Consider the following 14,585-nt stretch of genomic DNA (forward strand, 5'->3'; position numbering starts at 1 on the left):
GCAGCACATTTTTATTACATATGATGACATGAGTAACATTTCCAAAAATTGTTGAAATCCATCAAGCAGTTTTTTAGATATTGACAAAAGTGTAAAAGTTATATGTAATGTCCGTCCCCGTAATGTCCGTCCCCACTTATCATTGATTTTAAATTTTGTATATATATTGTTATTTTCTATCAAATTCAATTACTTTTATTTCTGATTTACCAATAAGAACTGAATTTTTTAAAAAAATGCATTTAAAATCAGTAAAATACATTATTTTGTGACATTTTTTCTTAAAAACACAGTGTGTGTAAAAAAATGTCAAAATTTGTTGAAATCTTCAGCAAAATGAATCAGTTTCATACATGAATTTTACTTTCATATAAAGAACTCATGAAAAAACATAAAAAAAGACTAATGAGTATATATATAAAGTAAAACTTTGCCAAACATTATCTATAAGCACATTTAAAGTGTTGGGGGACGGACATTACATTTTTGTACTAAAACTACATGTTGAAAAAAGTAAGTAGAGTTTTAGTCTTCTGTCTCCTTGAAATTTATAGTGTTGTAATTTATAGGTTTTAACATCATATCCAGAAAACTATGCCCCCCTTTTGTCCCTTAATAATTACAAAAATGTTTTGAAATGCTACCATACTGTTTAAACACTTGATCCCCCTCCCCTAGTGCCCTACTGTATATTTCTTATCTTTTATATTTTCTCTTATATTTTCATCAACACAATAAAGGGTCATAAGATGCATCAAAATCATTAAAACAACATAATTAATTAGTGACCTATTGAGATGGCAACAACATGCCATAAAACACAGGTGGCCATAGAAGATCACAAAATGGCACTTTCTCAACAGGGTGCCAATATACAAGGGACCATAAAACCCCTAGACTGGATCTTAATTGATCATTATGGAATCTTTACCTAAAACAACACTCTTTGATGTAAGTGTTATAGTCCAGTGTATTGTATAAAATTAAAACCCCTAGTAAGGATATATTTTGCCTTTTTTGCCAAGGACTTCCCCCTTTAAAAAAAAAGTATTATATTAAATTAAACCATGAAAAATAAAAGACTGGTACAAGTATACAAACAAGTATACAAAAAAACAAACAATGTGCTGAAGTGTTATATTTTTTCAATCATAGACAGAACATTATTATGTTATCATTATTTCTTTTTGTACCATTAACACAGCACTGATAGAAAGCTAAACTGATACAGTAATGTTATGGTCATCTACATTTAATATGCTTGTATTCTACTGGAAGGTTGTTAGATATGGATTATTTTTATGGGAATGCGTGTACTGCATGTATGTTTTTTTTCTTTGAAACAGAACAGTACTTGCATATATATGATAATATGCAGTAAAGAATTGATTGTAAAGCTGATTTTGACAAATACTGCTTAATATTAGCAGAATACTTTTTGAAAATTAGTAAAAATGAAATACTTCAATCTTGCTCGCTTTTTAACTGCTATTTGAATGAATGTCTGAAATGAATTTCCTTTATAATTTAGTAAAAACATTTATTATATTTATAGACATATTACCTATTGAAATGACACAAATGTTTCCTTAGTTAAGAAATTTGAATTTCAGAGTAATTTATGTTCCAAAGTAGTTATAAAAGCTGAACCAGTCATTTCATGTAATGTCCGTCCCCCGTTTCCGGCACTATTTATTTATGATATTTTCTGCTTAAATGTAATATAAATAAGAGTATTTATGTTTCTACTTTGTTGTTTGTATTAATTAATTGCTTTAAAGGTGTTTTCCTGCTGTAAATGTTCCATTTTCCAAATTTTATATTAAAGTGAATTTTACAGTTAACAGAAAATAATCATAATTTCAAAGAAATTAGCTATTTTTTTTTTAAAAATGGAAAAGCAAAGAGTTAAGGCTTATATTTTCTTTATCTGTGACCTCAAACTATTAGAAAATACACATAAAAGAAGTGGTTTTGCATAAAACATTTACAGTAGGAATCTAATTTGAATGACAGTGTAATGTCCGTCCCCAACCCGACATGGCAACTTAAATCCACTTTTTTGAAAAAATTTCTCAAAAAGTTATCTATTTGGGTACTGATCCTTGTGCACAACATGTTGAAGTGTAGAAAAAAGGTATTTTTCAAGGCAAAGTAAAAACTTTATTTTTTGACTTAGATGCTAACCCAATTGGGCACTTTACTGTGCACCAGGCCAACAACCACTTGCAGCTTTAATAATTCACAATTTGGGCATACCAGTCAAAACTTCATTGTCTGGCATTTCCAGTTAATCCAGAATTTTAGATTGGGGTAGGGGATGATGGTATTAATCTCAATGCAGATCAAAGATGCAAATCATATTCCTGGCCAGTGTGCTTTTACTAGGTTTTAGTTTGAAATATAAATGTTGGTTGTTGAATAATATTCAATATTAAAATTATATTATTTAAAGAGAGAATCTACAGCAAGATTTCATTCAAGTTTCACGTTTAATTAAATATAAACCATGTTCTCCGCAAGTAATTGCCAACATCTCCACATGAATTAGCGGCGGAGAATGAATGATATAGGACACAACGATCCTATGACCACCTGATCCGTAGATCGACTGCTCTACCTTGAGCTAATCGGATGGGCTTTTAAATCTGGAAATGAAAAAACAACAACAACAAAACGCAAACATGTAAAGCAAATATTTATTTCATAATATTTAAATACACAATCAAATGGCATTTTATATTGCTAAAACATCATCAAAGTCATTGTACATTCGGGTGTAAATCAAACATAACAATAGGATGCATGTTTATAAGGTTTATAATCTCCCTGTTTGAAACTACCATAGTGTTAGGTTAAAAAAAAAAAAAAAAAAAAAAAAAATGCCTACCTACTTACCCTATTTTTTTTGGCCATGTCACTGGAAACAAACAATTTTTTTTTTTAGGCCTAATGTTAGTAGTAATTGTTAATGGACGTTTTAACATTTTTTACATACAACTATGAACATAAACAAAGGAAACAAAACAGTTTATAATTACACATCTTATAAGCTTAGTGTTCACCTGAAAACAGAAAACAATATTGTTAAAACAAAATATAGGAGCAAAAATTATCTTTCTACAATCAAAAATGGGATTAATTGAGACGATCTGAACACGGAGAATCACCGCAATTGTACACCGCGACGCACTCGGTGTCTGTTTCGATGTGCTAGCGTGTTCGGGACACCGCAAAAGGACACAGTCAATCGTTTTTTTGTCACCGAGGTCGCGCGAAAAATTGACTTTTCATCTTGTACGTACTGTACCTAGCCAATGTCATTATAAATACTTCTGTTTCCTGCGACTTACCATGTATTTAAAACAAGATTAGAAATGTAACGATTACTGAATGCATAAAGGGAAGTAAGTCCATTAATATGCAAATTTGTAAACCTGTCAATTGTCATTGGAGTAAAATGACATTATATAGGCACAATAAATCACCTTTGGTGATGAGCTAGCTTTTCACCGACGGGATTTGTGCGTGTCTGTCCGTGCAGATGCCAGTACGTGGCACTAAAATGTTACAAATGATGGCAGCAGTGGGATGAAGTCAACTGCCGGACTGGAGTTGCCTTACCCATGTATTTCCTAGGCCAAATCTCGGGACGAGATTTCTCGGAGGGGAAGTAATGTAACGATTACTGAATGCATAGAGGAAAGTAATTCCATTAATATGCAAATTTGTAAACCTGTCAATTGTCATTGGAGTAAAATGACAGTATATAGGCACAATAAATCACCTTCGGTGATGAGCTAGCTTTTCACCGACGGGATTTGTGTGGGTCTGTCCGTGGGGATGCCAGTACAGGGGATCTGAAATGTTACAGAAATATATGAGAACAAACCTTTGAAATAATCTTCCGTTTTTAAAATATAGTCTGCTGTTTGTAAATACAATTCTTGGTATTCATACTGATTACCGGACTCCTGGTCTAGAGGTGAGGTTACCGGACCCCTAGCACTGCCTTTCCAGTCAGGTAGGCAGCGCCTAATTTCATATTAGTACACATAGAAGGAAAAATGTATGCATTGTTTTGAATAATACCTGGGTTGTGCATAGAGGGCGTTATAGTCTCTAAATGTTAAGAGCCCTTTGCACAAATATTGGCCTAATAATTTTGACACCAAAAATTTATGAAGGTCCATGGAAGAAAATTTACAATAATTCATTTCGATTTTACAGCTAGGTGTCTACAGAAATACATTGCATATGACAAAATTATAAAATATATACCAGAAACTACCATCACTTCATTGGGACCGCACGTTTCGAAGCCCATTTTCGCTGTTTTCTTTCGAAATAACAACAAATTTCTTGCGAAATGGCCTCACTTCCGTGTCACGGGCTGCATAATTTCTCTCATTCCGATTGGTTGAAAATAATTTATGATTAGTGATATATTCTGGTACGTTTCGTCACATATCCGTACAATCCGAGACAGTATTTTAGGCTGAACACCACTAAATCCAGCTGTTCTTTATTTCATATAAAATCCACTTACTTCATAACAGTTTTTCGACATTTTCTAGCATATCTGATTTTCAGAGACTTATATTCCCATAAAGAACTAGATCGCTACTAGAACAAAAAGAAAAGGGGATGTTAACTTTTATATAAAAAAAACTACAGTTCGTTAAATACCCTGAATTTACTACTTTTCGCTTCTTTCTTCCTCTTTTCGAGACATTAATTCTTACGCCGCCATTTTTACCTAGCATGCGATAGGAACATGCTGATTTCAATAGAATGCAAATTGATACATACTGAAACGCGGTAGGGACATTTTCGTGCAAAAACTTATACAAAATGGACTTTTATTTTTTAATTGCAGTATTAATTTCAAAGATATAAGAAATTTCTTGAAAATATATATTAAGTAATAGATAAACCTTCATGTTGGTCATTTTAAATGATATATTTATCTTATTTATAACCGAAACATGACCGCTTTTATAGCAAGTAATTATTGAAATTTAAGAACAAACACAATAGTGTAAATAAATTTCAAGGACTGGTATACCTTTTTACCTGTTTACCTCTTATATATCATAATTATTTATGAAAATATAAATATCATCGAAATTAAAGTCACAATTAAGAAAATAAAAGTTCATTTCGTAAAAGTTTGGCACGAAAACGTTCATTTCAGAGGACGCGGTGTTAATAAATTGTAATATTTTGGTTATAAACTAGAAAAATGTATTATCAAAAGTGACCAGAATTTAGTATTACCGCTGACCCATCATATCTATTGATTAAACTAAAAATATCATCGAAATTAAAGCCACAATTAAGAACATAAAAGTCCATTTCGTAGAAGTTTGGCGTGCAGATGTCCATTTCACAGGATGCGGTCTTAATAAATTGTAATATTTTGGTTATAAACTAGAAAACTATATTATCAAAAGTGATCAGCATTTAGTATTACCTCTGATCTATCATATCTTTTTATTAAAATACAAATATCATCGAAATTAAAGTCACAATTAAGAAAATTAAAGTCCATTTCGTAGAAGTTTGGCATGCAGATGTCCATTTCAAGGGATGCGGTCTTAATAAATTGTAATATTTTGGTTATAAACTAGAAAACTATATTATCAAAAGTGACCAGCATTTAGTATTACCTCTGATCTATCATATCTATTTATTAAAATACAAATATCATCGAAATTAAAGTCACAATTAAGAAAATAAAAGTCCATTTCGTAGAAGTTTGGCACGAAAACGTCCATTTCAGAGGACGCGGTCTTAATAAATTGTAATATTTTGGTTATAAACTAGAAAAATATATTATCAAAAGTGACCAGCATTTAGTATTACCTTTAATCTATCATATGTATTTATGAAAATACAAATATCATCGAAATTAAAGTAACAATTAAGAAAATAAACGTCCATTTCGTAGAAGTTTGGCACGCAGATGCTCATTTCAGAGGATGCGGTCTTAATAACTGGTATTGTTTTGGTTATAAAATCAAAAAATATGTTATTAAAAGTAACTAGCATTTAATATTACTTCCGATCTATCATATCTATTTATGAAAATACTGATAACATTGAAATTAAAGTCACAATTAATAAAATAAAAGTCCATTTAGCAGAGTTTGGCACGAAATTGTTTATTTCTGAGGACGCCCTCTTAATAAATTGTAATATTTTTGTTATAAATTAAAAAAAAATATATATATATATATTATCAAAAGTGACCAGCATTTTAGTTTTTCCTCTGATCTATCATATGTTTTTATGAAAATACTGATAAAATTTAAATTAAATTCACAATTAAGAAAATAAAAGTCCATTTCGTAGAAGTTTGGCACGCAAAAGTCCATTTCAGAGGACGTGGTATTAATAAATTGTAATATTTTGGTTATAATTCAGAAAAATACATTATCAAAAGTGACCAACATTTAGTTTTACCTCTCATCAATGATATTTATTTACGAAAATACAGATAACATTGAAACTAAAGTCACAATTAATAAAATAAAAGTCCATTTCGTAGACGTAAAGTCCAACTCGCGAAATGGAGTCCATTTCGCACTCTATCCCTACCCCAAATGGAAGCAATAAATGTAACAAAACTGTGTTATAATAGGGGAAATCAATGACCACCTGCAGACTTTTCATAATTCATACGGGAAAGCCGTAGGAATAGACACCTGCGGGCTTTTCACTATTCTTACGGGAGAGCCGTAAGAATAGCCTGCGAGGCTATTCCTACGGGACCGTAAGAATAGCCACTTCCTTCTTTATAAATTGAAAAATAATGCACATATTTATGAAAATAGTGCCAGTGGGTTGCTGACTTGACTTGAATTTTAATTCAACTTGAAATCACTTTCCTCTTAGTGATGTTGGTTCAAAAAAAAAACAAAGAAAAATTTCAAACAGGGAATGCCACGTACCAAAAACGCAGCCTCCTCAAAACGAAACCCCCAGCACGCAGACGCGTGCACCACACACACATACACACACACACACACACACACACCCAAAGCCAACACATAAGGACAAAACGAACAACAAACACGCACACAAAGCCAACACATAAGACGAAACGAACAAACAAAGGAACACAGTGGGGCACCGCCTTGGAACGGTCAGTGGCAAAAACGCCACTGGGGAGCTTAAACCGGTTTATGGTGCACCTAACCTCACTCTTACCCCCACCATGTTCCAAAGACATGGGACAGTGTAAATAAAAGTAATCCCCTCCAGGTGAATCTCTTACACACGTAATGGAAACAAAAAGGCATGACATGTAAAACACAAAAATGCTCGTGTATAAATATATAAAAAACAAACCTTAAGAACCAAAAACGTATGTACTCAATGTCTTTTCAGAAGACAGAGCAACAAGAGAAACACCCTTAAGGGCCCGACGAAACAGGCCAGAAGACAAATATCAAAACAGTTCAGTCCTGGTAGGATTTAAAAACTGCTTATCATAGAGTCCTCCCCCTCTTCCCTCAGACGCAATCAAAGAGGGAAGCGTAGTGTCCAACTGTAAACGGGTTGAACACTAAACATGCGGTATGTCTCAAACAGTTGGGTCGTAACCTCTTTTAATAAAACGTTTGATAATCTTTCCAAATACATTTGGAAAATTACCGTGACCCAAGATCTTACGAAGTTTGTAAACCACATCCCCATAAAAAACGGGTTTAGAAATACCTTCTCGCAGAAGTGTCTTTAAATTACTATTGAATTTTAAAACTAAAATGCTCTGGGCATTGAATTCTTCATGCCACTCAAAGCTAAATTTGCGGTTCTAAGTGCCAGTACAGCAAACTTAAGGCTTAACCACCTCGCTACGAACCGTCAGGCCTCGAGATTAGTTATACCTGAAGTAAGTTTTCATTATTCCCTTTTGATTTAGACCGTTGATAGTGACTGTCATCACGTGGAATGACTTATTTTCGCTAATTTGTTCTCCTATACAAATTTTCCTTTCCAAATTTCCGTAAAATCTTTTTGTCAACCACCAAATCGTATTAACTCGCAAACCACAGATTCCGATCCCGCCTACATCTTTAGCTCCGCCCCTAGAATGAATCGGAAGTAGAAGTAGGCAGCCCGTAGAAGTAGAGAAGTACGATATCTCACCAACGTGGCGGTTACAGCAATCAGAAGTCTCAAAATATTGAGTAATTGTGTTTACATTTTTTGATTTTTTAAATATTTTACTTCAAATGCGTTTTTCCCTAAAAGATATGTTCGTAAACACTTTTGAACTAATTTATTTAATGACTTAGGCCTACTGCAGTAGTCAAAATAATTTGACGTTCAGATTGTTTTAACTTTTATATTTGCAAAGAACTATAAAACACATTTATTGTTATAGCTCTTTGATATTTGTGACTGGCAATCTAAACGAGTGGGGATATTGCCTATTGTACTATTGTTTTCCTATTAAAACAATAACCACATTAAGCCTAAAAAAATAATCTTTGTTTCCGGTATCATGCTCTAAAATATTAGGGTAAGTAGATTGGAAAAAAAATGTTTTTTTTTTTTGTTTTGTTTTGTTTTTTTTAAATTTTGCATTAAGTGAGACTTTTTGGAAATTATTTTTATGTTGAAAAGGGGTTATGCCTTTTAAAACATAACAAGGCAACATTCGACTCGGCGACGTTCGGCGGGGCGGCCATAACGAAGTTTGTCGTTCTGTCGGTGTGACAGAATGAAATATCGAAATGGCAAATCAACCACCATATAGGAAACAATTGTATTGTCTATGTTTTACCTTTTAATTAGGAATATAGTTTGATTTTTGAATCCGTCGTTGACGAATGTTGAAAATGTTACACTGTCACACCGGGGAGAATTCATTACGTGAGTAAAAGTATCATAATGGTCTATTTACGGCTGGGTGTAGGAAAGAGGACGGTTACGCAAAAACCGTAATATCATAATTTTGCCCTGTAATTTGGACAATGATTTAATTCCAGAATCCGTTGCTGACTCTAATGGAATTCGAAGTAACTCTTAAGTAGGCCTAATATAAAATTTTGCACTATCCAGGTATAAGTTGTAACATTAGTGTAAAGTATTCTGTCGGCCTATTTACGGCGGGGTTTCAGGAAAAAATGTTCTTTTTTTTCATGTATCAGCCTTTAATTTGGACATAGTTTTATTTCAGATTTCGTGGTTGACGATGACGGAAGTAGCTTTATAGCAAAGTAAAGGTTTTAAGTGTCCAAGTAAAAGTTATATGGTCAGTGTAAAAATATTCTGTTGAACTAATTTACGGTGAGTGTAAGGAAACAATTGTATTTTCAAATGTTTTACACTGTAATTTGAACTATAGTTATTTTTTGTTATTTCGGAATCCGTGGTTGACATTTGCGGATTTTACAGTAAAGTAAAAGTGTACATTGTCCAGAGATAAGCTTTAACATTAGTTTAAACATATTTTGACACCTTTGGGATTTTTGCACCCTATTGATGTTGTTGTTGTTGTTTTTTTTCACGTTTTTCATATGTTTTACACTAGTACTTTAATTTGTTCTATAGCTTTATTTCGGAATCCGTGGTAGACATTTTCAGAAAATGCTTCACAGTAAAGTAAAAGTGTAAGTATCCATAGATAAGTCAGAACATATAGTGTAAACATATTTTGTTCACCTTTGTGGTGTTTACACATTATTGGTTTTATTTCCATGTGTCATTCTTTAATTTGGACTATATTGTTTGTTTACGGAATCCGTGGTTGACACTGGTAGAACTAGCTTTAGTAAAGCCATATTGTACAATTTCCAGAAATAAGCCGCTTTAACATTTATGTAAAAGTATTCTGTTGACCTATTTACGTTGTCGTGTTTGCAAACAATTTCATTTTTTTCATGTATCGGTCTTTAATTTTGATTAAAATTTGATTTTAGTTTTTAATTTCGGTATCCGTGGTTGACATTTTCAGAAAATGCTTTACAGTCAGTAAAAGTGCACTGTGTCCAGAGATAATCTTTAAGATTAGGGTAAAACTATTTTGTTCATCTATGGGATGTTTGCAAGCCTTTTCTTCATGTGTCATTCTTTAATTTTGACTAGTGTTTGTTTTCGGAATTCATGGTTGACGCTGACGGAAGTAGCTGTACAGCAAAGTGAAATTTTACTCTGTACGGATAAAAGTTAGATCTATAATGTTAGTTTCAAAGTATTCTGTTTACCTTTTTACGATGAGGTCATAGGAAACAACTGTATTTTCATATATTGTACTCTCTCTCTCTCTCTCTCTCTCTCTCTCTCTCTCTCTCTCTCTCTCTCTCTCTTAAAAAAATATATTTACATAGGAATACGTGGTTGTACTGACGGAAAATGCTTTACAGTAAAATCAGATTGAACATTTTCTAGGGAAAAGTTATAACGTGAGTGGCAGAAGTTTTTTTATCGCCTAATTGCGGTTGAGCGTTAGCAGCATCTGTATTTTCACATGTTAAAATACCAACGCATTTAGGCTATACTTTGGTTTCGGAATCCGTAGTTGACACTGAGTGATCTAGCTTTACATTAAAGCCAAATTGTTCACTTTCCAAAAATAAGCTTTAACATTTGTGTAAAAGTTTTCTATAGACCTAGCTACGATGGCATTTTTGCAAACATTTTTTTTTTGCATGTTTTACTCTCTAATTACGACTAGAAGTTAATTTCGGATTCCGTGGCTGACGATGACGAAAGTATCAATACAGCAAAGGAAAGAAAATTAAGTGTCAAAGAATAAGTTACATCGTTAAGAGTAAAAATATTCTGTTTAACTATTTACGGAGGATGTAAGCAAACAACTGTATTTTCAAATGTTTTACATTGTAATTTGGACTATAGTTCGTTTTATTTCGGAATCCGTGGTTGACATTTGCGGAAACTGTTTTACAGTAAAGTAAAAGTGTATAGTGTCCAGAGACATTAGTTTAAAAATATTTTGTACACGACACCATTGGGATTTTTGCACACTACTGATGTTTTTTTTTCTTCACTTTTTTTTCATATATGTTACACTTTAATTTATACTATAGATTTATTTCGGAATCCGTGGTTGACATTTTCAGAAAATGCTTCACAGTAAAGTAAAAGTGTAAAGTGTCCAGAGATAAGTTAGAACATATAGTGTAAACCTTTGTGGTGTTTACACATTATTGGTTTTATTTCCATGTGTCATTCTTTAATTTGGACTATTGTTTGTTTTCGGAATCCGTGGTTGACACTGATGGAATTAGCTTTAGTAAAACCATATTGTACATTTTCCAGAAATGAGCTATAACATTTGTGTAAAAGTATTCTGTTGACCTATTTACGGTGGCGTGTTTGCAAACATTATTTTTTCATGTATCGGTCTTTAATTTTGATTAAAATTTGATTTTAGTTTTTCATTTCGGAATCCGTGGTTGACATTTTCGGAAAATGCTTTACAGTCAAGTAAAAGTGAACTGTGTCCGGAGATAATCTTTAAGATTAGGGTAAAACTATTTTGTTCATCTATGGGATGTTTGCAAGTTTTTTGTTTTTGTTTTTTTTTCATGCGTCATTCTTTAATTTTGACTAGTGTTTGTTTTCGGAATTCATGGTTGACGCTGACGGAAGTAGCTGTACAGCAAAGTGAAATTTTACTCTGTCCAGATAAAAGTTATAATGTTAGTGTCAAAGTGTTCTGTTTACCTTTTTACGATGAGGTCATAGGAAACAACTTTATTTTCATATATTTTACTCTTTTTTTAAAAAAAAAAAGATTTAAATAGCATAGGAATACGTGGTTGATGCGGACGGAAAATACTTTACAGTAAAATCAGATTGAACATTTTCTAGGGAAAAGTTATAACGTGAGTGTCAGAAGTGTTTTATTGCCAAATTGCGGTTGAGCGTTAGCAGCATCTGTATTTTCTAGGGATGGGAACGAATGTTCGAATATTCGAATATTCGAAAATCGGTCGAATATTCGAATATGAACATCAAATTCGAATATTCGTAAATTATTGTATTTTTTTTTTTCAAAATAAGTTTCATTGATTTTGAACCAGACATACAGAATAAAACCATGTCATGTTAATTTATCACGTATCAAAAGATGTCCAATTAACAAGAAAATAGCAATGCGTAATTGGCAGGGGCCATCGTTACTTATTAACAGTTTGCAACAGGCGTTAATGTGTCAATGCATGTCAAAAGATGTCCAATTAACAAGAAAATTGCAATGCATAATTACCTGGGGTCATCGCTACGGATTAACAATTTGTATTAGGCGTAAATGTGATATCTTTTTATCTTTAGTTCATTTTCATTGGCGCCTGTTTTATGTAACAAGTTGTAGATTTATTTTTTTTCGAAAACAATACCAAACTTGTAGATATTGTCGATCTTTTCACAATATTTTGTACGACGTTTCAGACCATCCGCAGAATCGGTTTTCATCCGCAATCGGCCGTATTCGAATTAAATTTTGAAGTAGTTAATAATAAAATCAAGAAAAACGTATGATTGATGCTCAAGTTCATGTTGAATGAGGTTTAAGTCTGCCTTACTTGCATTTTACACGACGATTTTTACACGCCGATTGAAATTTTTCAAAATGGCGGCGGTAATACAACAGCGCGTCACGTGTTTAAATTGGACGACCTGCTATTTTTAGATAAAATTGCGACGGTCTAAATTATAATCGTTTTGATTTTTTGTATCATTTTGTAGCTAAAACACTGAATTAGTTAAATATGTTCATGATTATACTGACAGAATCGTGAAATAAAACGCTAGGATCGGCGGGTTTCGCTATGTAGGATCGGGTTACCCGAAACAAACCTTTTTTGGCCTTATTTACGATGATCCACGCTTAAAACAAATAAATACGCTGTGTATATGCCAATCACTTAATAAGAATTTAAAGCTTCCATTAAAACTAACCGAATATTCGAATATATTCGAATATGGCAAACCGAATATTCGAATATTGATTTCAGTATTCGTTCCCATCCCTAGTATTTTCATATGTTAAATACCAACGCATTTAGGCTATACTTTGGTTTCGGAATCCGTGGTTGACACTGAGTGATCTAGTTTTATATTAAAGCCAAATTGTTCACTTTCCAGAAATAAGCTTTAACATTAATTTTGTGTAAAAGTTTTCTGTAGACCTAGCTACGATGGCGCTTTTGCAAACAATATTTTTTTGCATGTTTTACTCTCTAATTACGACTAGAAGCTAATTTCGGAGTCCGTGGCTGACGATGACGGAAGTATCTATACAAAAGTAAAAGTGTATAGTGTCCAGAGACATTAGTTTAAAAATATTTTGTTTACGACACCATTGGGATTTTTACACACTATTGATGGTTTTTTTCTCACTTTTTTTCATATATTTTACACTTTAATTTATACTATAGCTTTATTTCGGAATCATTGGTTGACATTTTCAGAAAATGATTCACAGTAAAGTAAAAGTGTAAAGTGTCCAGAGATAAGTTAGAACGTATAGTGTGATCATATTTTGTTGACCTTTGGAATGTTTACACATTATTGGTTTTATTTCCATGTTTCATTCTTTAATTTGGACTATGGTTTGTTTTCGGAATCCGTGGTTGACACTGATATGGAACTAGCTTTAGTAAAGCCATATTGTACAATTTCCAGAAATAAGCTTGTGTAAAAGAATTCAGTTGACCTATTTACGGTGGCGTGTTTGCAAACAATTGATTTTTTTTCAGGTATCGGTCTTTAATTTTGATTAAAATTTGATTTTAGTTTTTAGTTTCGGAATCCGTGGTTGACATATTCAGCAAATGCTTTATAGTAGAGTAAAAGTGTACAGTGTCCAGAGATAATCTTTAACATTAGGGTAAAACTATTTTGTTCACCTATGGGATGTTTGCACGCTTTTTTTGTTTTTTGTTTTTTTGTTTTTTTTTTGTTTTTCATGCATCATTCTTTAATTTCGACTAGTGTTTGTTTTCGGAATTCATGGTTGACGCTGACGGAAGTAGCTGTACAGCAAAGTGAAATTTTACTCTGTCCGGATAAAAGTTATAATGTTAGTGTCAAAGTATTCGGTTTACCTTTTTACGATGAGGTCATAGGAAACTATTGTATTTTCATATATTTTACTCTTTTTTAAAAAAAAAAACAACATTAGATTTACATAGGAATACATAGTTGATGCTGACGGAAAGTACTTTACAGTAAAGTCAGATTGAACATTTTCTAGGGAAAATTAATATGTGAGTGTCAGAAGTATTTTATTGCCAAATTGCGGTTGAGCGTTAGCAGAATGTGTATTTTCATATGTTAAAATACACATTGTATGTAGGCTATACTTTGGTTTCGGAATCCGCGGTTGACACGGAGTGATCTAGCTTTACATTAAAGCCAAATTGTTCACTTTCCAGAAATAAGCTTTAACATTTGTGTAAAAGTATTCTATAGACCTAGTTACGGTGGCGCTTTTGTAAACAATTGTTTTTGCATGTTTTACTCTTTAATTACGACTAGAAGTTGATTTCGGATTCCGTGGCTGACGATGACGGAAGTACCAATACAGCAAAGGAAAAAAAAAT

At 32.6% G+C, this 14,585-nt stretch overlaps 1 protein-coding gene across 6 annotated transcripts in view; it reads right to left on the reverse strand.

Annotated features, from left to right (window-relative positions):
• LOC123558577 (flotillin-1-like) overlaps positions 1 to 4,435 on the reverse strand; it is a 70,558-nt gene extending 66,123 nt beyond the window's left edge. For all 6 annotated transcript variants that reach the window (XM_045350481.2, XM_045350453.2, XM_045350458.2 and 3 more), the window contains exon 1: positions 4,282 to 4,435. In XM_045350481.2, coding sequence (XP_045206416.1) covers positions 4,282 to 4,327 — 46 coding nt within the window. In that variant the 5' untranslated portion in view covers positions 4,328 to 4,435. The remainder of the gene's footprint in view (positions 1 to 4,281) is intronic.
• Between the last annotated feature and the right edge of the window lie 10,150 nt (positions 4,436 to 14,585).

Source organism: Mercenaria mercenaria, chromosome 15, assembly GCF_021730395.1.
Source record: "Mercenaria mercenaria strain notata chromosome 15, MADL_Memer_1, whole genome shotgun sequence".
Taxonomy (NCBI): Eukaryota; Metazoa; Mollusca; class Bivalvia; order Venerida; family Veneridae; genus Mercenaria; species Mercenaria mercenaria.